This window comes from Ips typographus, linkage group LG14, assembly GCF_016097725.1.
Source record: "Ips typographus isolate SLU linkage group LG14, UJ_Ityp_2.0, whole genome shotgun sequence".
Lineage (NCBI taxonomy): Eukaryota > Metazoa > Arthropoda > Insecta > Coleoptera > Curculionidae > Ips > Ips typographus.
In genome coordinates, this window is record NC_138435.1 from 1,547,111 (window position 1) to 1,572,919 (window position 25,809).

General features: G+C 36.0%; 3 protein-coding genes and 1 long non-coding RNA gene across 5 annotated transcripts; 2 read left to right on the plus strand and 2 right to left on the minus strand.

The window, feature by feature from the left end:
• Window positions 1-357: 357 nt before the first annotated feature.
• LOC145737529 (heterogeneous nuclear ribonucleoprotein K-like) lies at window positions 358-19,906 on the minus strand. Its single transcript, XM_081992233.1, is given in 15 exon segments — window positions 358-860; window positions 1,127-1,296; window positions 1,356-1,644; window positions 1,699-1,875; window positions 3,403-3,587; window positions 3,649-3,777; window positions 7,496-7,528; window positions 7,530-7,604; window positions 7,729-7,801; window positions 8,478-8,521; window positions 9,220-9,276; window positions 9,933-10,039; window positions 14,175-14,229; window positions 16,216-16,262; window positions 19,773-19,906. Coding segments are annotated over 13 exon segments (1,407 nt in total). The 5' UTR covers window positions 14,209-14,229; window positions 16,216-16,262; window positions 19,773-19,906; the 3' UTR covers window positions 358-826.
• On the plus strand, window positions 10,779-11,127 carry LOC145737549 (uncharacterized). The gene is made up of 2 exons (XR_014180415.1): window positions 10,779-10,906; window positions 10,970-11,127. It is a non-coding gene; the product is annotated as an uncharacterized LOC145737549 (long non-coding RNA).
• On the plus strand, window positions 12,063-20,863 carry LOC145737543 (uncharacterized). Of its 2 annotated transcripts, none has more exons than XM_081992249.1 (5): window positions 12,063-12,221; window positions 12,290-12,425; window positions 20,226-20,375; window positions 20,434-20,555; window positions 20,612-20,863. In XM_081992249.1, the coding sequence occupies exons 3-5, from the start codon at window positions 20,246-20,248 to the stop codon at window positions 20,765-20,767; spliced, it is 408 nt and encodes a 135-aa protein (XP_081848375.1). In that variant the 5' UTR covers window positions 12,063-12,221; window positions 12,290-12,425; window positions 20,226-20,245; the 3' UTR covers window positions 20,768-20,863. The 2 variants fall into 2 exon arrangements, with proteins under 2 accessions (XP_081848375.1, XP_081848376.1); XM_081992250.1 differs by having other exon boundaries at window positions 12,065-12,221; window positions 12,294-12,425.
• Window positions 20,797-21,708, minus strand: LOC145737545 (uncharacterized). The gene is made up of 3 exons (XM_081992252.1): window positions 21,504-21,708; window positions 21,079-21,207; window positions 20,797-21,021 (listed from the first exon to the last, which is right to left on the minus strand). Exons 1-3 carry the CDS (start codon window positions 21,596-21,598, stop codon window positions 20,874-20,876), a joined length of 372 nt encoding a protein of 123 aa, XP_081848378.1. The 5' UTR covers window positions 21,599-21,708; the 3' UTR covers window positions 20,797-20,873.
• Window positions 21,709-25,809: the final 4,101 nt, after the last annotated feature.

Below are 25,809 nucleotides of genomic sequence, written 5' to 3' on the forward strand. Positions count from 1 at the left end.
TATTGACCGTTAAATCAGTTTACACATTTTGACAGCTTCCCTCTTGGTCTCTGTGACAGCTAGAAGATTCGCTCAAACGTCAAAATGCAGCTCGTAATATTGGCTTTCTTTTTTGCTGAATACAATTTTCTCTCAAAAATTACAAAAAAACGAGGTATTGACCGTTAAATCAGTGCAACTGAATAAGCTTTTTAAAGGTCACATTTTGACAGCCTCCATCTTGGTCTCTATGACAGCAAACGCCAAAATGTAATCCAAAACCTCTGCTTTTTTGCCAAGACAGAGTTTTTACGAGAAAGAACACTAATGACTGAGAAAACACACGAATTTGTCCAGGAATTAGAGAAAATACATAACTACTGTAGGATACATTTTTCTTTATTGACATAAGTGACAAAAAATTATCGATACACATCAGTTAAATATATTTGGTTGTAATTGTAATTTAACCACAAAAACGACAAATTTTGGATTACTAATTTGTACTTGACCGTTTCTTATTGGCTAACATATTAAAAACAAATATTATTAGTTAGTACTTTACAAATTGTATTAAACCTTAAAGAAAAAACTATTGAAATTCAGTCACAAATATTAAAGAAACACTATTAATAAGCTTACCCTTAAATAATCATGGATACAAATTGAAAAAAAAAAAAAAAACACTCTGAATTATTATAAGATTGTTGATGGCCTTTTTCTTAATGTCCCTAGGCTTATTGTGTAGAAAATACATAAGAAGATTTGGAATGTTGCTTTTAAAATGAACCCGGTCTACTTACTAAAAGGGGGACAAACTCATTAAGGTTAAACTAAATTGGGGAGTTTAGAAGTTTCGGCTCTCGGAATTTTGGTGGACACTAGAAAAAAATTTACGCTTTTAGTTTAGTTAGGTTAGGTTAGATTAGGTTATGACTGCCCCCATTCCATACTTACAGACAGCACCGACGATTAGAAGGCAATTTTGTAGGATGATTAGTGATTCCTTGTTATTTAAACTTAGAACAACAAAATCACTAGTCTTCCATACAACTTTACCAAGGTTAGTAGCGCAAGCAATTCCATAACCACAAACTGTTAGTGACGTAATAGTTAAAAGCACACCAACACAATGAAATCAAGTTACCTTTGCTGTAACAGATACTGGGCCATTTGTATTTGATTGGGAGTTCCGGTGATGGTAATGATACGATCGTTCGAACCGGGAAGTGGTTCGTCAATTGTGATTCCCGCCCCCGAGTCGTTGCGGATTTTGCGTATTCTGCCACCTCCTTTACCAATTATAGCACCGGCAAGCTGTAATCATTTTTTTTAGTGTAAAAATGACAACGCTAAAAATCCATGAACATGTTTACATCAGTTGGAATGGTGACTTGGGTTGACGTGGTCCCGCCAGGGCCAGTGGCGCCACCTAACCCGATCGGACCGGAAGAAGCATTCCCCGAAGGCCCGTTAAAACTGGGCGGTGGTTGACTGAAGGGAGCCCCACCACTGCCACCCCAGCCGTTTCTGTCAAAGCTGTTGCCGCTTCCACGGCCTCCACCCCCTCCAAAACTTCCACCTTGACTACCTCCACCAAAGGAGCCTCTGTCGTTAAAGGAATTGCGGCTGCCACCTCCAAATGTGTCACGATTTGGCCCCGGTCTGGACGCGTAATTACATTACTAAAAAACCAAGACAAAATGTGCCAAAATGTACCTGGATCCGAAACTTCCTCCACCCCTCGAAGGAGGTCCACTGTCACTTCCAAAACGATTTCCGTTCGCTCCTTTATTTGCCAAAAACGGAGGTTCTCGGGACATTGGTCCTCCTCTAGGCCCACCTAATCCACCTCTAGGTCCATCTCTCGGTCCTCCTCTAGACGGAGGCCCATCACTACATTAAAGTTAAATTAACAACCAACCATACGTCACTGAACACTCTGTACAAGAAAGCCAAGAAGGTGCATGCCAAAAATTCCAATATGGCCGAAATAGTGGTTGACAGTTTGTATTGTGGAAATTGAGTTTTCGATGATTAAATTAATTTTTAAGGTTTAAAGTCAAAACTTGGGATTACTTGCCAAAGTAATTTTTGTTTGCTATTATATATTGTTGTTTATATGTTTGTTGTTCTAGTGAAAGTGTAGTTTGTGTTCATTTTATTGTGTTATCACTATTGTTATTGTTCCTTCATTATTCTATAATTTGTTGTTGGTTTTTTAACTTAAATTCTATTGCCTCTACAATATGCCGTCCACTTGTTGTTTGCCAAATTGTAAAAGCAATTTGGTGAAAGGCCCAAAAGTGTCCAAAAGACCCAACAGTGGTTGAAAGCTTTGAACTGGAATGATTTTACTCCAACACAATACTCAGTGGTAAGTACAATATGCTTTCTCATTCAGTAAACTTATTGCCTCTTACATACGTATGTGAGTTACATTTTGAGGGTGCCTGCATTTTGAGTGCAACAAAGGTTTACTCTGAAGAAACAGGACAGCTTTTAGAAGTTCCATTGGCACATTTACATTTTAAAAGAAAGGTCTTGGTAATAATACAAAACCCATTTACCAGTTTTGCTTACCTAGCTTCAAAAATTTCCAAATTTTCTTTGATTGAGCAGTTTTCACATTAGTTTGTTGTACTTTCCAGGACAAAGGGTTCTAACCAAACTTGCTTTGGCTGGATTGGGTATAAAAAGCCATATCTATACATGTCTGGATCAGGAATGAAGCGTTATTTGATTTTTCACTCACAACTTCTAATCAACTACACGAAAAAATAAAAAAAAACATATTTTCTACTGCATCTGCATAGGTTTGTGTACAAAACGAAAACGCCGCCAATGCCGCCATTAAAAGTGACATTCTAGGCTTTCTTGCAAAGAGGGCGGTGCACTAAACCTATTTTTAAAAATATGGTGTATGCAACCAACCGCACACGCCGATGTATTACTGGTTGTGGCCATTTCGAGGGTTATATTTATGTGAAATACTGTTACGAAACGAACTTTTGATTATTAGTTAGGATTTCTTTAGTTATTTGATATTACTTACCCCTGTATGTTACGTTGCTTTGTTTACGTTCTACATTCTTTTGTCTGTGTTCTAGAAAATCCTGGCTCCGTTGCTTATATAGAGAGAGATTTATGTTATAGCTTAATGAGTGTGAGAGAGAAAGTCAATTTCATGAATATTTGGGAACTTTCTCGAAACCATGGAAGCCTATATAAGCAGCTGAACCAGGCCTGGTTAGTTAGTTGTTGAGTTGATTAAAAGTCAGTGTCAGTTTATTGTTTGTAAACAATATACAGTGTTGTACAAGAAGTGTGTTATTAAGGAGTATGACGGTACAATACTATACAAAGTACCGGGTGTCCCAAATATGAAATAATTTTCAGTTAAGGTGACGAAACAAAACTTACCGTGGAGCTCCCGGGCCCCTGGGCGGTCCGGAACGAGGTCCGGAGCCCCGTGGGCCCCCTCCAAAGTTCGGTCCGTCCCTGTCGCGGCCGCCTTGTTGTTGTCCACCCCAACCGCCATATTCATTGGCGTAGAACTCGTCATAGTTGTGCGGGTCATACGGATTGACAGCTCCTTTGATTGGACTCTGTGTATTTGAAATTAGCTGATGTAGGTTAGGAGGAAGGTTAATTAAAAGTCAAACTTACCTGCTTAATTAACGAGAGCACTTCGCGTAGAGTGTCGATGCACTTGGAGGGTTCCCCGATTATCTGGATAACGCGATCCGTGCTTTGCGGGGCCGGATTCGAGAAAATCTTGATACGAGTACCAATTTTCTGCAAAAAAAAATTGGAAATCTCTATCAGAATACTTATTATTCATTTGACCTCAACGGTCACCTAGAAAGTGATCCGGATCACTTTAGATCAGTTCGGAGTGACAGAGGACATTTATGCACACATTGAAATTTGACAGTTCTCTATTTACCATTTACAATGACATGGTAAATCTGTAAAATTTTAGGTCAGTAAGTAATTGTCGTCGTATATGTAATATCCAGTTAATCCAAATACAAATTTTATGTTTAAAAGACAAAAAATCATTGAAAAATTCAAATTGTAGTAAACAAAACATCTTTCTAACCTATAAATTGGTCATTTTGCTTGCATTTGCCATGCAGCTTGACGCACTTTGAAGTGCACTTTAAAGTAAAATTGGAATTATTTTTAATGTAAATGTCACTGTAGACGTCCATATGTCAAGCTTGCCAATTTCATAACAAAGTTGACTTTGAAGCGAATGTAAATGCAGCTTTAGCATTTTTGACATGTTGATGTTTAGTTTATTAAGGTGGCAAATGTCATATTTCACGTTCAAAAACAAATTTACCAGTTAAAAGGTCCCGTGAAAATTGACGTTCCTACACCAGTAAAATGGCAATATCAGTCTGTTCGTAGCTTGTCATTGGTCAAAAAAAAATGCAGCAGCTTTTGTGACCAATCACAAACTATACCCATTGTGGTGAGATTTAAGCAAAACATACCTGCTCAAAATAATCCACAAATCACTAAACTAAAACGAACGAAATCCAGGAAATAACTGAGTCGGGTGCGTGACACGATATTGGCGAGTCTGGAGGAAAAACTTCCCGGGCCCTTTACGAAGGCAGGTAGAGAAGTAAAAATAGCTTTCCCTTTCGGAACGGAAATGGGGGAAGGGCGATAAGCTTTTAATAAATTTCATTTCGCGGCTACTGAATCATATTTAAAAATTGTCCACTTATATGGCAATTTATCGTTTTACACACAGACTGTTACAACGTGGCAACAATGCCAATTGACAGATCAACAAAATCCCTCAAAAAAGCTGTTTGACCAGCTAAAAACAGTATTACCACTTCACAGGTGCTTTTCTTAACATAAAATTGCAAGTTTCTCGTTAGGAAAGTTGCAACAGGATGGAGTATCATAATAAGATTGAAATTTCCCTGGGGAAAAGCTCTCGTGCAGGTTGACGAGGAAAGTTTTCTCTCTTGCCTAATATTCTTCACAGTTTTTGCATACAAATAATGGTACAAAACAGAGGCAATTTAGAGGGTTGAACTGTAAAAGAAAACCTGTTAATATTAGAACGCCCACATATAACATATTTTTCCTTTAAAGTTCATCTCGAGGGAATCGTACCTGCCCTTCCGTATAGAGACAGCAAATATGTTTTATATTTGCCCTCAAAACGACGTTAAATCAATAATACACTTCAAATATCCCCGAATCGAGTGTCTTTTCCTTCACATTTTCCCCAGATATGCTTTTAGATTACTTTTTATATGAGATTTGACCTGCGCAAATGTCATATTTGATTAATGGACAAAACTGTCACTTCAAACTGGGATCACCTTACAGCCATGAGTGCAACAAAGAGAGAAACTACTCTTTCATTGTGATCAATCAAATCACATCAAACTTAAATGTACTCATTTGAGTGTAACTTAACGCAAACGTTCATAAATGCTAATTATTAGTGAATAATGACAACCAGGTTTCATTTTAAAACCGGAAAACACGCAAACGTTTCATATTAAAAGGTCAGGCCATATGACATACATTAACGGGGGAAACCGAGACAAAATATGTCGTGATCGCATGTGGGGGTCCCATTCCACCCTGTAATCGATACGAATGACACCCCAAGAGGTTAAAACCAGTCTCATCTGGGAGCCTATTCTTGAAAGCAGGGAATTCTCTCAGAATGTGACAGAATAAGCTGACAATGGCGGGTTCCTGTCACATTCTACAAGTCTTTCACTTAATAATTCCCTTCCCTCGTTTCAAGAATACGCACCCTGGTGGTTAAGATGACTGTTTGTTGGTTGTTTGTCATATATTCAGAAACTCGAAAGACAGTCAGCGACAAAATCGTCTGTTAAACTCACTTGGAGTGAGAAAATAACAGTTTTATCCACATTTTTGGAATCCTTATTAAGTTTCCTATCTACTAACCTAAAAAAACACAAAAAAATCGAGTATAGTCAGTTAGAAAAACAGTATCCAAGTTTGAACTGCCAGAAACACAGTTTGAAAAGACAGTCAGAGACAAAATCGCCAGTAAAACCCCCTTCGAATGAGAAAATGACAGTTTTAAGCACATTTTTGGAATCCTCATTAAATTTCCTATTCAATAGCCAAAAAAAACAAAAAACATATCGGTACAGTCATGGTGAAAAATGGTGTCAAATTTTGAATTGTTAGAAACACAGTTTGAAAGGACAGTCAGGGACAAAATCGCCTGTAAAACCCACTTCGAATGAGAAAATGACAGTTTTAAGCACATTTTTGGAATCCTCATTAAATTTCCTATCCACTAACCTAAAAAAAACACTACCAAATTGAGTACAGTCAGAGAGAAAAACCGTGTCAAAGTTTGAACTAACAGAAACACAGTTTGAAAGGACAGTCAGGGACAAAATTGCCTGTAAAACCCACTTGGAATGAGAAAATGACAGTTTTAAGCACATTTTTGGAATCCTCATTAAATTTCCTATCCACTAACCTAAAAAAACACTACCAAATTGAGTACAGTCAGAGAGAAAAACAGTGTCAAAGTTTGAACTAACAGAAACACAGTTTGAAAGGACAGTCAAGGACAAAATGGCCTGTAAAACCCATTTGTGGTGAGAAAATGACAGTTTTAAGCACGTTTTTGGAATCCTCATTAAATTTCCTATCCAATAGCCTAAAAAAATATCACTAAATTCAGTACAGTCAGGGAGAAAAGTGCTGCTAAAGTTTGAAAACACAGTCAGCGACAAAATCGTCTGTTAAACTCACTTGGAGTGAGAAAATGACAGTTTTAAGCACATTTTTGGAATCCTCATCTAATTTCCTATCTACTAACCTAAAAAAACACTACCAAATTGAGTACAGTCAGAGAGAAAAACAGTGTCAAAGTTTGAACTAACAGAAACACAGTTTGAAAGGACAGTCAAGGACAAAATCGCCTGTAAAACCCATTTGTGGTGTGAAAATGACAGTTTTAAGCACATTTTTTGAATCCTCATTAAATTTCCTATCCAATAGTCTAAAAAAACACTAAAAAATCGAGTATAGTCAGTTAGAAAAACAGTGTCAAAATTTGAACTGCTAGAAATACAGTTTGAAAGGACAGTAAAGGACAAAATCGCCTGTAAAGCCCACTTGTAGTGTGAAAATGACAGTTTTAAGCACATTTTTGGAATCCTTATTAAATTTCCTATCCAATAGCCTAAAAAAATATCACTAAATTCGGTACAGTCAGGGAGAAAAGTGCTGCCAAAGTTTGAAAAGACAGTCAGCGACAAAATCGTCTGTTAAACTCACTTGGAGTGAGAAAATGACAGTTTTAAGCACATTTTTGGAATCGTCATTAAATTTCCTATCCAATAGTCTAAAAAACCACTACCAAATTGAGTACAGTCAGAGAGAAAAACAGTGTCCAAGTTTGAACTAACAGAAACATAGTTTGAAAGGACAGTCAAGGACAAAATCGCCTGTAAAACTCATAAATCAATCAACTTACCTCTCTGATTTCCTTTATCTTGCTACCCTCCTTTGCCTATAATGCACCCAGCTTGGCTCTGGTGGACCATCATCCTCATGTCAATATCTTTACCAGCAGTAGCTCCATTCTATAACGTTAACAACACTCAGTAAATTAAACTAGCAAATTGCAGCATTGTGATTGGTCAAAAAAAGGGGTTTTCAGCTTATTTTTTACCAATCACAACACACACAATGTTGCCATTAACTTACTTCCTCAAGGTTAGGCATTACATCTCCCACGATGTTGCACACACTGTCCATGTCAGAGGAAAGGGTCAGCAACCTGTAAAAAGACATTACAACAATGCGTAAAAGGCTTTAACCAATCATTTTCTTAATTCTACATTTTCATCACGAATAATGGTGGTTACATGACGATCGGTAGAAATGATGAATTTTAACGGTTGCAATGGCTGAAAGCACAAGGATGATAAAAGTAGCCCATTACTGTAGAAACTAGAGCCTTTTTACAGTCCAGGGTCAGACAAGGGCGATTTTCTAAAGTGGACATCTTCAACATACAGTTACTTATTTATAGCGTGGATAACCGGCTTTAGGCTGGTTGCACCGCACCTCGGTTTAAGAATAATACAAAGCAGCAGGGTTAAGGCCAAGCAAGTGTACGAGGTTATAAAGCTCTTACAATACTAGTTTGGGTATATGATACTTACCACGCGTGTTTTGTTTTAATTATTATTATTAGTATATGAAGAGATTGAAAAACATTTTTTATTAACCAAATTAACCTGCAACAGCCATTTGCTTTTTATTTAACTGTCACTTGCCAAATCTTGTAGTACGTTTGGTATTTGGTAAAACGGTTAAAACACGCAAGTAGCTGTCAAAAATCACCCCCAAAATGCGGTTAATCCTGCAAATAGTCATCAGGCAGTGCAACCAGAGCCGTAGTGAAAACAATCATTATAAAAAAAAGACAGTAGTAGTGTTTGGACATTTACCGTTCAGGGCCCGGACAATCGGGGACAGTAATCGAGGCTTTGTACTGTTCGGGTGGACGGTTCATTGTTCATGGTGGTTGATGGAGACAGATGGCAGTAGTGTAGCGACCGCGCAACAAAATGGCGGACAACGGTGGGCGTAGACACGGGACGGGCCATGGGGGATAGAACACATTAGTTAACATATTCTCAGTTCTCGTGCCTTTTTGGTTGTGTGCACCAATAATTATTTTAAAATGGACCCTATCTGAGGTAACAGAGCGACCTACTCTGAAACGGGGTTGACTTGTCAACTGTCAAAGTGATGGTAGGGGGGGGGGGGACGGGGGAATGGTTTAACAGGTTGTCTGAATTCTCTAGCTGCCGTTAACAGGGTCCATTATAGGGTGTGACACGGTTTATTGGTTATTGTGATATACACACGGTGGATTTTAAACGATGAAATGCACACAAACCAAAAAAGACACGTTATCCGTCAGGGTGGGCATCATTTATAGCGCTAAAAACTAAAAAAACTAGAAAAAAAAAGGAAATTATTCATACACAATTCACTACTCTATAATATGTAAGACTTTTTGATCTAGAGTGAAAGAACCTAAAAGGCGTTACAAAGACTGCAAGAGGATTTATTTAAAAAGTGTTAAGCAATGGTGGTAAGTGACCAGCTTCCAAATTGTCCAGGAAGTTTGAGAACAAAAAAAAAAACCACCCCAAAAAGTGGGGGAAAAAAGTTAATACTGACCTTGCTCCTCAACTTGGTAATGTTCTGTCCTCCTTTGCCTATGATAGAACCAGCCACCTAAAAATTATACAAAAATCAGCCTAACAAAATAACTCTTCAGTACAGTAGTAGTTTTTTGGACCAATCACAAGCTACTCACTGTTGCAAATCAATAGAAAACCAATGTGATTGGTTATACGCGACCACTTTGTAAGGAAGTCTGATTTAAATCATGTGACCAATTGAACTACGACATATGTGACACTTACAAAGTCTATCTCATTTTAACTCATTCTGATAAAACAAGATAGACAACTGGTTTCCAACTGAAAATTGTTGGCTTTTATTGGTTGAATGCTCACGTGACATTGACGTTTTAAGGGTAATGACCAATAGCTGGACATATTCCTCCTCCTAGCTTGTGATGGGTCACAATGGGCTCAGCTAGTGTCTTCTCCAGTCCATCTAACAATAGCATTGATTTGTAAGTAGTTCTCTCTTTTCTTTGGTAAGTTAATACTCAATTTTCAATGTTAATTCGGTAATTTTGGAATGTCGCCCGCCGTAACTTTTCTAACCATTAATATTCATGCCAATGCTGGACGAAATTGGCCGGAACAACACACCACGCATATTTTAGCAGTTTTCGATTAAACAGTAAAGTCTGTAGTAAAACAATATTAGCACAGTGTGTGATTGGTCTAAAAAAGCAGCTTTTAGCTTTGTGGACTTACTTTACTTGGAATAAGCAAGCGCACTTCTTCGTCGCCGGCCCTTTTGGAGCGTTTTTGCGGACCGCCCATATCACCATCAGCTCCACGCTTCATGGCTAAACTTAAACCTGCAACAAAAAACTACTCATAAAAACTGGCAACGTTGAACACCTAAAAAGTTGATTATTTATGTAAATATTGGATCAATTATCAAAGTCCACATGTATAAAGTGTGTTTTGTTTCGCTGCTAACAATGGTGACATAAACAGGTTTGGTTGCTTTGCAAAACTCTAAAAATTACTTGCTTATGAATAATTATATTGGCTGCACTGAATTATGTAGGAATGTCCTCCTAATCAATACCAAACATTGGTAGGTGGCCAAAAATTACTTCCATAATATATCATAGTGGGTGTCAGATTAAAAATAAACCTCAAACAACCTAAAAGAAAATAAACGACTTTAAATTTAGACCAAACACACACTAAACTATCCTATTTTATGATCACTAGGACCTTTTTTTGATTGGGTTACATTAGGTAGGTATTTCCGAAAACTTAATGGCAATATTACAACCTATATTTACACTGAAACACTGACAATAATTGGAGTGGCTATATTAGTGACAGACTGACGTTACATAGTTTAATAAATAAATAATTTGACATTTCTGTTTGACAGTTGGGTGTCAGATTTTAGTTGGGATAAGTGCAATCAGCCAGTTCAATGGACGACAATTAAGCGATCAGGATATAGATCTGAACGGCTGCCAAAAAAAGAAAAACAAGTGGGCTGATTTAAAATAAACTTTAAATTCCGATCAACTCTATCTGAAAATTTACGAGTTTAAGCTTGTGTTGCTTGGAATATTTTGCTAATTGGAAGCACCTTTTCCGGAAGTTCATATAAGGAATGGTGTAATAATTGCTTTAAGCTATGGTTATGTCAAAATCCATATGCAGAGTTTGCAGAGTGTTGAAAAAACAAATTTCAGGTAATATTAGAAAGATACAAGTTACTTAATACATAAATTTGATCAAATGCCATTATTTTGCAGTATTAGCCCTTATAAATTTTGCCGTATCTTCTCTGACTATAAGGCTAGAAACAGATGGTGCTACTGTTAAATACTTTTCCATCAGATAGTAGGTTAAATTACTATTTTAATTGTATTATTTACACATTATGAAATATACAAAGAAAATCTTTAAAAAGTACATTCAAGTTTCCTTTTTTCTGGTCTAGTTTTCTTCATAAACAATCATAAAATTAGATAATTTCCTTAACTGAGGTACCTACCTGCTCTTACAATAAATTGAACTGAAATTTCCTTTCTTGCTAATTTTATGGAATAATTCTTGAAACGTTGGTATTGGGCTGTTAATGACTCGTTTGAATGCACCTATCTGTGATGTTCTTTCCAGATAATTTAATTTTGGTTCTTGTTCCCAGGCCAAAGTTTGATTAGAACTTTCCGCCTTTGTTTACCACCAAATGTTGCAAGTTTTCCAGTTTGGTGAAGAAAGATCTTAAATTCTACGAAGATCTCGCAATAACAACACTAATTAATAAACTTAAACAACCCTAAATTAAGTTTTAATTTTTTCTGTTTGTAGTTTTTGGTGTTTTTCAACTTTTTAAAATTCCTAACCTCAAAATGTTTAGCCGACTGTCAGTTGGGACTATGCTCTATGTTGCCACATCTTCCACGAGCAGATGTGAACCTGGTGTATTGTTGGTTGCAGTAATAAACGGACTGATAAATTATACAGATTTCGAAAAAAAAAAAGCATTTATTGCATACGAAACATGTGAGATTCTTAGAATATAGATAAAGAATATAAAGACTATAGATAATAAACAAGAATGATCTGTCAGATGACGTCACATGTTGTCCCGCCAAATGACACTAGGGAAGCTTTGTCAGGAGCGTTGCAATTATTGTTCCCTCTCTCGCTTTACGGCTGGAATTTTTTTATATATACAGGGTGTTTGAAATTAACGTATATTACAATTCTGTTTGAATATTAATCATTAAAATCTACGGTGCAATTAAATGATTGTGTAGAATTGCGTTTATCTTAATCACCTTGAAGATTACTGGAAAGTATCAATGATTATTAATAATACGCACTTTAGCTGCAAAATTATCCGACTGATACTGAACTACTTTAAAACCAACTACACAAACAATGACTAAAGATAACCGTGTTGTTGACGTTTATCGGTGATTTTCTTACGAATTTTCCAGTCACCCTGATTACTACAAGCAACCAATTTACCTGTAAAATTAAAAATCCAACTAAAAGGTAAGTAACCTCCAACTATACACAATGTCACTGTATTTAACTGATCGCAACCGCGTGAATCAACCAAGCCAGCACGAAACACGACGACGACTGAACGAGAACGCTGCCTTCGCCTTGATGAGAAACTGGTTAAGATTACACGACCATTCCAGCCACGTTTACATCGCAAATGATTACAACCACAACTTTAAAATAACCATTCAGGTGGGTCACTTGAATGAGACTGGACGTTTTAAGTATCAGCACGTTTGTGATTGGTCGAATAATGTCACTAAGTGTTGACAGAAATTTGACATTTGTGCATCTAATTTCAAAAATTTTAAATCCTAGAATCTTCCAATAATTAAATGGATAATTGAACTTGTGCAGCATTCTGTTTATATTTTGTGTGTGTCTATTGGAAACGTAAATTAAGTCTGTTTGAATATTTATGAAACTGTCTGGCCTTTAAACCGTACTACAAGCGCATCCACCAAATGTACAGAAGAAGGTGAAAGAGAATGTTTTGTAATTATTGTAATTTTTTAGGTGCCCTTTAGTCAAAGGTATACAAGAAAAATGCATTTTATGTAAGTGCAACCGTTTTTGAGATATTTAACAAAAAGTGCGAAAAAATGTTTAACTTTAACGCCCTCTGGTGGCCAAACCATACCACTTAGCCTGCTCCTTTCAACGTCACGTGATAGCCCCAAGTATTAGCTATTTTCAATCCTAGAATGTGAATCTACTGAATGTTTCAAATAAACGAATATTTTACGATTTTTTGGAAAATTCACTGTAAAACCCTTGGCTTACTGTACTAATCACCCTCCATATTGGTTCCAAGTCAATCAAAATAGCATTATTTTAGTAATTTTGACCTGAGCAACACGAATCTGCATTTTATAAAATTTTTCCGTTAAAAATTGAGGAAAGCCCAAAATTTTAATGTCAAAGTAAACGCTTTTGCCTGATTATTAAAAACATCTTCTGGACATATGGTGAAGGAACATAACTGAAGTGAAATGTCAAGTTTTTTAAATCCTAGAATCTTCCAATAACTAAATGGATAATTCAACTTGTGCAGCATTCTGTTTATAGTTTGTGATCAACAAGTTTAAATAATTTTCATTGTCTATTGGAAACGTAAATTAAGTCTGTTTGAATATTTATGAAACTGTCTGGCCTTTCTGTTTCATTTCAACACTTTGGAACCTTTTTTCTTGACAAAACAACCAATTAGGGTTAATGGAAAACCAGTATGTTATAGAAGACAAAAATTCAAGGTTGCATAGTTCTTCCTAATATTAATAATACTTTCACTGTTTTGCTGATTATGCAACTATTCATACATTATTTACCTACAATTTAGTATTGGTAAACTGGTTTTTTTTTACACTAAAAATGGCACTATTTAGCACTCTAATTAACTTAACCTCGACTCGATTTCTGCTCTGTACTTGCAATATATTTTGAAATGTGGTAACCGCGAGAGCACTTGAACTATCTTTAAGTTTCAATTTCACACTACCTGGTTAAGGAATGTGATGAATAGGCTACGTTTACACTGACACAACACGCAAAACAGTGGATTTAATATTTAAGAGCCATTAACTTTGATTAAAACTACCAAAACAGTGGTTCTAAATTCATAAATATTTCAAATTCGCGTAGGTTTTGTAGTAGCTCAACCTTGTCCTTGTGATCTAGATTTTATACGACATCATATTGTATAATTTTACTATTATGGTGCAGAATTTCAGATGAGTATTAAGAATCACCAGCCTAAAAATAAATAATATTTCTGTCTCTGCTTCCAAGAATTGGACGCCAATTTCTGTATGTAAATAAATTAAACAGACAGTTACAAATTTGATCCAGATTACTAATCACTATTCAGACAAACAAAAATGCTAGCCTGGAGGACAAGCAACGGTTTAGGGTCCCTGGAGGACAAACAAAATAAACTCTTACCAAACTCTAGTGATGAACTATCCTCGAAACTCATATGGGACGATCAGGGACTTACCTGAAAAAAAAACCACAAAACTTAAAAAAAGTCAGTAAAAAATTCCCTGTTTCTGTATTTGCTTGGTTACCAAAACTTAATCGTGCTTGATGTATAAATAATTAATGTCGAAAAGGATAATGGTGTCAAATTGCCTCATCCACCAGATTCCTTTATAAATACGTCAGGTTTTTAACTTCTAAAAGGTTTCATAATAACAAAGCTTCTCTTGTATGTACGTTCTAGACAGCTATTGTAAATACAAGGTAAATACACTTGCAAGCACGAGTGGTCCATTAAAGGTGCCAATAGATATTTTTCAGTGAAAAATTAGTGGTTGCCAGAGTTGGAGCCAAACAGGAAATCGTGTTAGTTTATGTTTGAAATAAATCATCTAATAAATTAAAAATATCACTGATGCGTAGGTTTATTAAATCAGTTAAATATTGACAGTTACAAGGATACGCTATTTTAACATCCAGAAATAAACTGCTGACCTATTTGAGCTGTGTACACAACAGTGTAAACTGTGAAGTTGATTAGTTGACCAATCAGAAACTATCAACAGTTCTGTCATTTGTCAGAAATGTACGCCAATGCTGCAATTATCAAAAAGATGCGTCTACCAATTACATTTCAAGGTGTAAATGGCGATATTAATTAGCAATCAATCGACCCACAATGAAAGATTCCAATCTTATAAAAATGGATGAGTTGCCATTGTTTATCAACCTTGACGCCTATCTGCATATCATCAAAATTCCAAATGTTTTTTTTCTGCTACAAAGTCTTTTCAATGACAAGAAACAATTGGTCACCTGATATCAACCAGTCTATCTGATCAAGTGGTCACGTGACTGTTGTTTTAACCGACTGATCACATAAGTTAGATTAGATCTTTGTCTAGCTCATAAACGATATTACTCACAATTCTCCCATCAATGTGAACGGTTTTGAAGGGAGAAATTCCTAGTGCTCACTCCCTTCAAAAACAATGGCAGTCAATCACAGCCAATCGCGTGATTCCACAAATAAGTCGGTCACGTTTCCGTAAATGTCTTCTTTTTTAATTAAATTTTATTATTTTAGAGCGGTTTGTCTTGTGCCAGTTACGTTAACCCTTTTTTTGATGATAATCTATTGTCTGGTACAATTTGCTGACAAACAAACACAGGACTGACTGACAAGTGTCAGTACGTTTCGTCTGGGTCAGGTCACGTGTGCTATTACGTCAATGGTTGGCCCTTTAAATTGTTGATTTTTTTCTTGCAAGTTAAATTATATAATTGTTGCTTTAACCTTAACAGAAATGTACATAAAGTTCCACAAACGGGTATAAAACGCCTTGTGTTGCATACTTGGCATCAAAACCCGCTTTTTGATGTAAACGAAGTCTTGATTACCTTCAAAAGCTGCAGTTTGTTTCTGAATCAAAATAAAGACATGGTAGAATTGATCAAAGTTGCAATTTTAATTAAGGAAACTTTACAGTATTAAGCCAGTTTTCAAACAAATCCTGAATATTAAATTTTTGAATAAAAACACACAAACTGGCTACAAAATTGAAACAAATCTCGTGTTTGTGGCTATTCAGTGAACAGATTCCAGAGATTACCTGGTTTAATAATCGGAAAGCTGGAGAGAACTGGAGCAGATCAATAAAATATTCAGTTTAAATTTCCGGAATGGCGCCGCGTGAACCCAACTTTGCTACAGATAATATTGTCCCTTTTAAATCCAGAAAAGACGCAGTTACAGAAAAATGGATTCTAATAACTTATCAAGGCAGAAACATAACAAATCCGCATATTTAAACGTTATTAATACTAGCGTTGTCAGGGTGCCAACACTGCCAGATGCTATTTAATTGTTGAATGGGGCTAATTGGGACAAATTTTCTACTAGCAAATCTTATGCCTCAACGACTTGAATTAATATCCCTTCATCTAACTGTAGTGACGACAATTTTTTGGCAAATAGCACTGAATAAATCAAAAAAAAACTTACCTTTAGAAACTAATCAGTTTCCCCGTTTACGTTTAGTTCCCACGTACCTGAAACAAAAAATTACTTGATTTAATATTACGACAGGGAAAATCGCATTTTATATGCTATACAGAGGTGTTGATTTCCGCCATTATTGCGGAATTTTTTTTTAATTAAGTGTGTGATATTTCTTATTACACAATTTAGATTTATTACCTACTACAAGCTCATCCACCAAATGTCCAGAAGACGGTGAGAGACAGAATGTTTTGTAATTTTTTTAAATGCCCTTTAGTCAAAGGTGCCTATACAATAAAAATGCAACTATGTAAGTGCAACCGTTTTTAAGAAAAAAATATTAATTTTAACGCCCTCTGGCGGCCAAACCCTACCACTTAGCCTTGCTCCTTCCAACGTCACATGATAGCCTGAAGTATTAGCTATTTTCAATCCTAGAATGTATATTTAGTGAATGTTTCAAATAACCGAATTATTCACGATTTTTTGGAAAATTCACTGTAAAACCCAAACGAGGTCTACTGTACTAAGCACCAAACCAATCAAAATAACATTTTTTTTCTAATTTTGACCTGAGCAACACGAATCTGCATTTTATTTGGCTCTAAGTAGTCCTGTTTCGCAAATAAGCTTGAAAACATGTCAAAGTATTTTTTTAGTTGATTTAATATTGCGACAAGGAAAATCGCATTTTATATGCTATACAGAGGTGTTGATTTCCGCCATTATTGCAGAATTTTTTTTAATTAACTGTGTGATAATCTTTATTACACAATTTAGATTTAATACCGTACTACAAGCGCATTCACCAAATATACAGAAGAAGGTGAAAGAGAATGTTTTGTAATTATTGTATTTTTTTAAGTGCCCTTTAGTCAAAGGTGTTATGCAAGAAAAAAGCAATTATGTAAGTGCAACCGTTTTTGAGATATTTAACAAAAAGTGCGAAAAAAATGTTTAACTTTAACGCCCTCTGGCGGCCAAACGGTACCACTTAGCCTGCTCCTTTCAACGTCACATGATAGCCCCAAGTATTAGCTATTTTCAATCCTAGAATGTGAATCTACTGAATGTTTCAAATAAACGAATATTTCACGATTTTTTGTAAAATTCACTGTAAAACCCTTGGCTTACTGTACTAATCACCCTCCATATTGGTTCCAAGTCAATCAAAGTGGAATTATTTTACTAATTTTGACCTGAGCAACACGAATCTGCATTTTATAAAATTTTTCCGTTAAAAATTGAGGAAAGCCCAAAATTTTAATGTCAAAGTAAACGCTTTTGCCTGATTATTAAAAACATCTTCTAGACATATGGTGAAGGAACATAACTGAAGTGAAATTGTCAAGTTTTATTACCTTTGGACCACCACCGCACACCGGAAATACCACTTTAAGACTGACCGATGGACAAGACCGTCATGAAACCAGGAAGCAACCGACATGGACACGTCCAACCTTATTGGTACGTGGAGACCATTGATTGCCCTCCCCCCGAGTTGTCATAGCAAATTGTTTGATACAAACATCCAAGCAGTCACAGTGGCGTAACACTGATTTTTTCGTTAATGTGTTGTAGACAGATGAAGGGAGAAAAATTTCTACGTCACTGTGTCCAGCAATGGACAGTAATGCCCAACTGTTGAGTTGCAAAGCTGCTAATGGACACGTTATGTCTATAGTCGTATCTAGGTCATTTTTTTTTAGTTAGTAAATGAAGTGAATTATTTTATAATTCTCTTGATGGTAAAACGAATTGTAATTTGTTGATTGTTAGGGCTATTACGTATAAATATTTGATTAAACGTCCGCCATCTTGGATAGATATAAGAATTAGTAAGTTTGTAATTAAATCACACTTAAATTAACTTAATATTGCTCTGAAGCAATTTTTCCTCGTAAGTCTCTAATTTTGTTCTACTAAACCTTCGTGTTTTGTTACACAAAGAAAGTGGTACATATTTAATGCTTCGTGGGGCATCATCTGTCCAATATCTCACGATTATTAAAATGCAGAAATAAAACTTGTAATTACCGACTTATTGAGGGTTATTACTGGCTATTGCGTGTTTTAGTCTCATCTTCAAATATTCATCACTTTAGGTATGAAAACGATCAATAACTTCTTAAAAAAAGTGGCAAGTGACTTGTTGAAAAACAAAATTAATAGTTTTCCTAATGTTAGAGTCAAACTAGTTGGATGCAGGCCAGATTTACTGCAATAATGTCACCTTCAATTAATTTTCAAGTTGTGGTTTATATATTTGGGCCCCAAAAAAGGGGTTTGAAGAAAAACCGTAAAACAAACAGTTGTGACCCATATTCCTCCCATTAAAAATTGATATTGTTGATATTGAACCTTCACAATAATCTGGACTGCTACTAAGTAGTAAATTGCGTGTAAAGTTTAGAGGATATTAAACGTTTTATGAGATTAAATGAAAAAAACCCTTTTTTGATATTTCTGGACCTAATGTACTATACAAATACACATATGACGTAAAAGAATAGCTTTGGTGGACAGTCTATTAATCTTCCCGGACAGTAGTGATATAGTAGGGCCAATAATTCCAGTAGCTGCCCACTAAAGAACCAATAATCATCGGTATTGGTGAATAAATGATGGACGTTGTGGGGCATTAAAAATTTACGTTCCGAACGTCGTTGCAATGGACAAGTTGCTAGGAAACCAGAAATCTATGGACACGCAATACCATCGTCAGCCCCCATGTCAATTATTGGACTTATAATGGATATTCTGTTGGTAACAATAACCCATCAAGCTTATTTTAAAATTATCCATAGAGGAAATCAAGGGTAAGGATAGAAAGATTGGGAAATCAATGCTCTCAGCAAAGATGGAGCCATACTCAGTCTGTCAGATTGATCACGTGACACTTTATGAGAAACCTTGATTGATATCATGTGGCCAATCAAGTGGACAGAGGTCACATGACCTTAATGTGACTTTGTATCATTTGTGTCATGTGATTTTCAGATCATAACTCCTTTAGAATTGAAATGATGGTTCTAAGGAAAATTCAGAAACCTATTTAAAAAAAAAAATATGTTTTCTTTTAGTTGAGCATTTCCAAGTTGAACCAACTAGAATTAATGCAGGCCCACACAAAAAACAGAAAGCCCCTAATCAGGGATATTGATTCCCTCTCTACGATCAGCCAGTCTACAACCATCAAATTGATGAGTTTGGCAATAATTGATGGATTTCCCGGAAATTTTATTTGTAACACTAGTTGCCTAGCAACGTGTTCATTACAAGTTTCCTGGAAAAGCGGACATTTGAGGGGGTATTGACTGATCAGCAAGAGCATGATGACGATCTCAAGAACTTTGAGGTTAGGTGTAGTGTGTTTTTTTTAACTTTTGGGGCCATTACTTAACTTTACTTTTCTTATATACCTATCCAGCGACTAGAACGTGGTTTTAATACTAGAAATTTAGCATGGCTGATCGGCTCTAGACTAGGAAAATTGTATAAGTTATAAAGCTACAAGTTATACAAGCGTGAATTGTACTAAACTAGCAAACTGCACTTACCGTAATGTTTCAACAGGCACAACAACGACACAAACAACAACTTTGATACGGCGTCACAAAAATTCCAGTCGAGTTGTTGATACAAGAAAGAACTCGGCTTTTCAAGGGGACAAACATACGCCCAAGCGCAGTATTATTGATTTTATTCAGTTCGAAGGTGGCGCCATCTCTTCTTCACAACGCCTCTCACTAATATAGGAAACTGTAAACAACAAAAACGTAAATCAATTTTAATGCAATCAGATTAATTAATTGAAAACTTATAAAGAGATTTAAAAAGTGTCTTAACTACTCTACTAGTCCTTTATTAGTAGAGTAGTTAAGACACTAAAATGATCACTAAGGAGTAAAAGTCAAAGTGACATTGGCCTCAGCGCCATCTTGAGGACGCGTCCCTTAAACCTAAAATAATTTAAATTTTCAGTTATTAATTATTTTTTTCCACTTTTCCAGATTAATCAAGCTTCAACAGAATGGATGATATACCGTTAACTGAAACGGAACTGCAAAAATACTTTGAGTGTTCCGACGAGCACCTAAACTCTCTGGAATTACCTGAACTAAATCGTATTTGGCCCATAATGCAAAAGAAAGAGGAAGAGGGTAAGTTTTTTTTACTAACTAAAATAAGCAGTTTTTCTCTAATCACGATTACTGACAGAGAGAAAACGTTTGGAAAAACCGGAAAAAGAACAAGCCAGGCTGGAACAATTAACTGCTATGGTCACTTTAAAGAAAAGGGAACTGGACGAAAAAATCGCAAAACGGACCAGCATATACGCAGTTTGTCTCGCATTCAGTGAAAATCAGGCCTATTATAATCAGTTGTGTTTATACAGGCAATAGGTGCCAGGGAAATTGAAGTTGAACAGGAAATGACCAAAATCCAAACAATGATACCCTATTACCAGCATATGGTCAACAATATGTTTTCTGATCTGCAACAAGACCATTCTTCACCAGGTATGTGTGAGTCTTCTAAAGTCCCTCTCTGAAAGGGTATTGTAGAGACACAAATAAATAATACTGGCAGTAAGCAAACAAGTTTAATAAATGAAACATTTGAAATAGAACAATATAAATCAACAAAATTTATCCCTTTTACTTGTTAGCCTTAGCATAATCTTGTGCAAGAGACTTGAGTATCTCATCAATTTCAGCATTAACTTCCTCTTGTTCTTCCTTTATCTGTTCAATTTTAGATTTTATGGTGGAAATTTCAAGTTGTTTTAGATCAGGCAACATTTCACTAAAAAAAAACAAATATGGACTAATCATAGTTGAAGGTAAAAATAAAATTACACACTTGTTCACACGAGATTGTAGTCGTGCTTGTGCAGCTTCAAAATCATTCTTAAAATCAGTTATACCCTCATCTAGCATCAAAACTGGATCATCACCCTCTAGTTCAGTTCCTTGTAAAATGGTTCTTTTGCTGGAAAAGGCATTACATTACTAGTTGCTATGTTTGATATGGAGAATTTTTTTCAAAAAATTTTATTAGGTACTGCAAGAAAATTCACATCTTTTTGAATAATGCAGTCAGGCCAGGGCATGTGCAATATGAATAACAATTAACACATAAATGCACAAACCACAGCCTGACTACATTGTCATGGTGAATTGCTCCTTGGAATGTTACTTGGAATGTTTGTAGCAAAAAAACTACCAGTGATAACATTTCTGGCCTAAATGGTACCTTTACCTAGGGATTAGGAAATGCCTACTTACCAAATGTCCATGACATCTTTATTTAAGTTTTTCATGAGTTCCGCAATTTTATCGCCCAAATCTTTACGAATGGCAGCTTCTGATGCATTTTCCATGATTTCTATTTAGTTTTAACCATTAATTTGGCTGCTAATGCTAAATCGTTAAATTGAATCTAACAATCCAACCTGCAAATGTGCTACTTACACTGCCGAATGACACTATTGTCCACTGTCAAGTGTCGAAATAAACACAGTTGGTTGTGTGGTGTTTCGTGACGTCATGCGTTGGCCTTGCCAATTTTATTTTAGGCGCAGTTTCCTGCGTACTTCTTCCCGATTAGTTTAGCCAGTGAACGCTAGATGTTGTTTGCAGGTATTTTAGATGATTTTTCCCGAAATAGTGATAGACAGAAGGAAGTCTCGTTTTATGAAGCTTTTACATAACTTGTCAATTTGGACCAACTTAATTATAACTAGCTTATAATTAAATTATCCTAGTTTGTGGGCTTTTTCTTCTGTATACAACGCTAAGCTCGTAAATGAAATAATAGAAGTTGGTAAAGCTTTTACTAAGTTATTGTAACTTTCCAATTAAAGAGAAACTTTGCTGCAACTACCAAGTTGAATTCAGACGGCTTTTATAAACAAAAATTACTTTATAGCGCGTTCTTGAGGATTTATCAAGCAGAAATGTTTCAAAATCCACCTGGAAATACAAAATGCCATTAAAGTATCCATAACAAAGCCCTTTTCGGGGTACTCAGAAAGGTATATCCAAGCCATAATCTTAGAATACATCAAACATAAGAGGAACAAGCCCTTAAAGCCACTGATGCGAAAGTAGGTTTTGAGAGTATCATATTCGGGTCCCTTTAAATTATAAAACTCTAATCTTGAGACAGAGTGTATATAGTGTGTTCCATTAATCATGGATGATTCACATTAAATCCCGATAGACAAACGGTCCTAATTAAACGGTTGGAAGTAAACTAAATTATCTTAAGAGATAATGGGACCCTTAAAACCCAAGAGAGGTTTGCTGCGACAACCAGATATTTAATTACCCAATTTGAGGTTCTCTCTGGTTCAAGACCTCTGGAATTAGGACACAAATTACTACTTGGCCAACCGGTGACGTCATACCTAGTATTAACAATTTGTCTAGTGACATTGTCATATCTGCGCCATGTTTTTACTTGTAACTGTAATTCACGGTGCTTACTCCTAAATCCTCCTGTGCGATTACTTGAGTAGAAAGCACTCGGCAAGTTGTTTCGTATTTAGTTCGAGTGTGTTTTCAATGAACACTAAACACTGTTCTGTTTACACTTCTAGAGTTAATTACACATTTGCTCTATGGCCCCCTCACCCCTTTTGCTCCACTAAAGAGGTTTACATACACGTTAAACGTGGCGCAATTACACCCAGTTAATTCCTAATAAGTTTCTTTTATTGTTACGAGCTTTTTCCTTATTGTGAACGTGACTCGTTCAAGCTGAGATTCTAAAACCAGTGGGGTGGGCTAATCGTCTCCGTGGGTGTGTTCGTGCATAAATTACGTTTTTAGTCCTTCCAATTGGGGGCTTAAAACTAAAGACGTAAACGCAAACAACACCACTCGGCAAAATGGCACTTAATTAGGATGCTGTAGCCATACTGCATCACAGAGCTTGTTTTCCCCGTTAAGTTTTCTTGCGGCAAAATTAATCCTTTCTTTGGGATTAGGCGTGCAAAATTTGTTCTAGTGTGAAGTAGGCGTCACTCAGGTATGTCCTCCATCGGCCATTTCTTCCCTGACCGCTGGAGGACAACTAATGAGTGACATTTAAGTTGTTTTTCCACTTTTTTTAACCAACATTTTGGGGCAATTACAGTCCCACTTTTCAACGTATAAATTTCTTTCGTCTCATTTAAGCTGATCCGGGGCAGTTTCTTTAAATGATTGCGTTGCATCTGAAATATGTGCAGCCGGCGTGGCCCCAATCCATCACCACCGTTCCAGGAGCGTAGTCCGGCAGGATAAGGCGGAGGGACCGAATTAGCATTTAGACAGGGGGAGGTTAATTCAATTTGAATTTAGAAAATACCGGTTTCGGTGGAATTAAACTGGTTTTTTGGCCAAATTCCACTCACTTTATCTGAAACTTTAAGAAATCGTAAAATTTTTATAAAATAGATGGCCTTTGGGACCGGAGCCAGCTGGGAGCGTAGCTGCAAATCAATGATGAATATCTCTGAAACTTCTTAACCCTAAAAACAAACTTATTCAGGAACGTGACTTGAACTTGGAAAACTTCCGCTATTTTGGTCTAGTTTATTGACTGGGGCTGCTTTTGAAACTGATTAGATAAGTTTACTTATTAATGCTCCAACACATCTCTACTAGCTAGGCTCATCTCTATTAGAAGTGCCAAAGTTGTCAACTGTCACTTTTGAGACAATGACAGCGCTGTTTGTTTAATGATTACCGGATTTTTGAATTTTCTCCGATTTTATCATATTTTCCCACTTGGTTGAAGGTGTTTAGTGTTAAGTTGTAGTGCTGGGTACATTTTCTTAATAGAACAGTGTCAATAAACTGGTGAAATAGTGTGGGCAGCGAAAGTGGGCGCATCTAGGTATTTTTTTTTAGAGTTTTCCCACTTGAAAACAATTCACCATAACGCCCGTTAAAACAATTAAAATTAAGCATGGCATTAAGCTGCACCGATTTATAACGATTTGAGCGTTTAGAGAAACCGGAATTGCATGCAATGAGGATTAGAGCAATTTGAGGCCTCCGGCTTCAATTTAGATACGAAAGTGCAGTAAGTCTGGTAAAATAGCAACGGATTAGTTTTGAATGTCCTATTTAAGGCTTAAAAGCCACAATTTAACCAAATATAACACAAATTGATTATTTTTGACCAATCACAAAAGAGCGTGTACGGTTGACGTTTGACGGTTTTAGATACTGTCAACTTGTAGATTAGTGTGTTATTGCATCAGCGCATTAGACATCTCTTGATTTTTTGACCATGTTGCCAATTAATGCAAATGACATTATTATTACCCGTTACAGTATTTAGGTATTTTAATTATTTCAAATTCCACTGTAAAATCAAAAATTCCTGGTCAGATATATTTAATTGGAATATGTTTCAAAAAATATTACCTGGAAATTTGATGAAACTGCTAAACTTAATTAATTTTGTTATTCAGTTATTCGGTGCTAATACGCAAAATTAATGGGTAAAACCGACTGATTACATGTTCAAAATGAGAGTTGTATTGGAAAATTACGTAAACAAATTAATAATCCTGTAGGAAATTTGATTCGGCCTATCGAAATATTTTGGTTAGTTCAGTGTAATGAGTAAATGGCAGCAATTTGACAGTTGCTGCTTTAAACGTCAATAATTTTGACAGTTAAAGGGAGGTTTGGAATGATGCTTTTTTGTTCATAAAGAATATAATAACCGCTCGACGATTTTATTCCTCGCACAATATGTGAGTGTGTCTAAAGAAAAACAAAAATGGTTTTGTGAAAGTTTTCTGGTTAAAAGTTGGGCAATTCTAGCCGCAGAATTCGAATCGCGATACGGAATTTAATGACTTTATTTCTTATCTGGGAAGATTAACGAGGTTTTGGCGGCAGATTAACGGCCTTTCAAGTTGTATTTTCCTATTCCTTTCACCGTCCATGACTTATTGGAACGACATCGTTACTGATCGTTTTGTTTTTCCGATTTGCATATCATAAAACCGACATTTTGAATAAATCAAGCGCGCCACTGTTTTTCCACAAAGTTTAAATCGCACCGGGGGTGACAGCAGTTCAGGTTTTCATTTTTATTTTTGCCAATTACATGTGGCCTTTTAATGACCAATCAAAATCGTAAATTGCATTTTCCCAGTTTTGACAGTGCATTCACAACAAAATTGCTATGACGTCACCAATCCCAGTAATTGGCCAATGAAAACATGTCAATTTGCATGAAAATCAAGTTGTAGGCTTTATAGAGACGAAATTCGTTTGTTTTAAAGGCCTCTAGATGTAATAAGTAATAGTTTAGTTATTCCTCTTACCACAAATTAGACTAAAATATGACAATTGTCACGTGACACTCCATTGTGTATGATTAGCGTGGTCATGTGATAACTCACAGATGATCGTCTGTCAAAATATTGACTTGCACCTCATTTTAAAGGAAATTTCACGTAGTTTCAAGAAATGACAGACAAAATGGCGTTGCAGGCCGCCATTCTGAATTTTCTGTCAAAATATTGACTTGCACCTCATTTTAAAGGAAACTTCACGTAGTTTCTAAAAATGACAGACAAAA

Excerpts from the sequence above, each read along its gene's own strand:
- LOC145737543 (XM_081992249.1), top strand. The coding sequence starts at position 20,246 with ATGGATGATATACCGTTAACTGAAACGGAACTGCAAAAATACTTTGAG. Across the intron at positions 20,376-20,433 it reads GCAAAAGAAAGAGGAAGAGG|AGAGAAAACGTTTGGAAAAA; the intron begins GTAAGTTTTTTT and ends GATTACTGACAG. Across the intron at positions 20,556-20,611 it reads AACGGACCAGCATATACGCA|GCAATAGGTGCCAGGGAAAT; the intron begins GTTTGTCTCGCA and ends GTGTTTATACAG.
- LOC145737545 (XM_081992252.1), bottom strand. The coding sequence starts at position 21,598 with ATGGAAAATGCATCAGAAGCTGCCATTCGTAAAGATTTGGGCGATAAA. Across the intron at positions 21,208-21,503 it reads AAAGATGTCATGGACATTTG|CAAAAGAACCATTTTACAAG; the intron begins GTAAGTAGGCAT and ends TGCCTTTTCCAG. Across the intron at positions 21,022-21,078 it reads CTACAATCTCGTGTGAACAA|TGAAATGTTGCCTGATCTAA; the intron begins GTGTGTAATTTT and ends GTTTTTTTTTAG.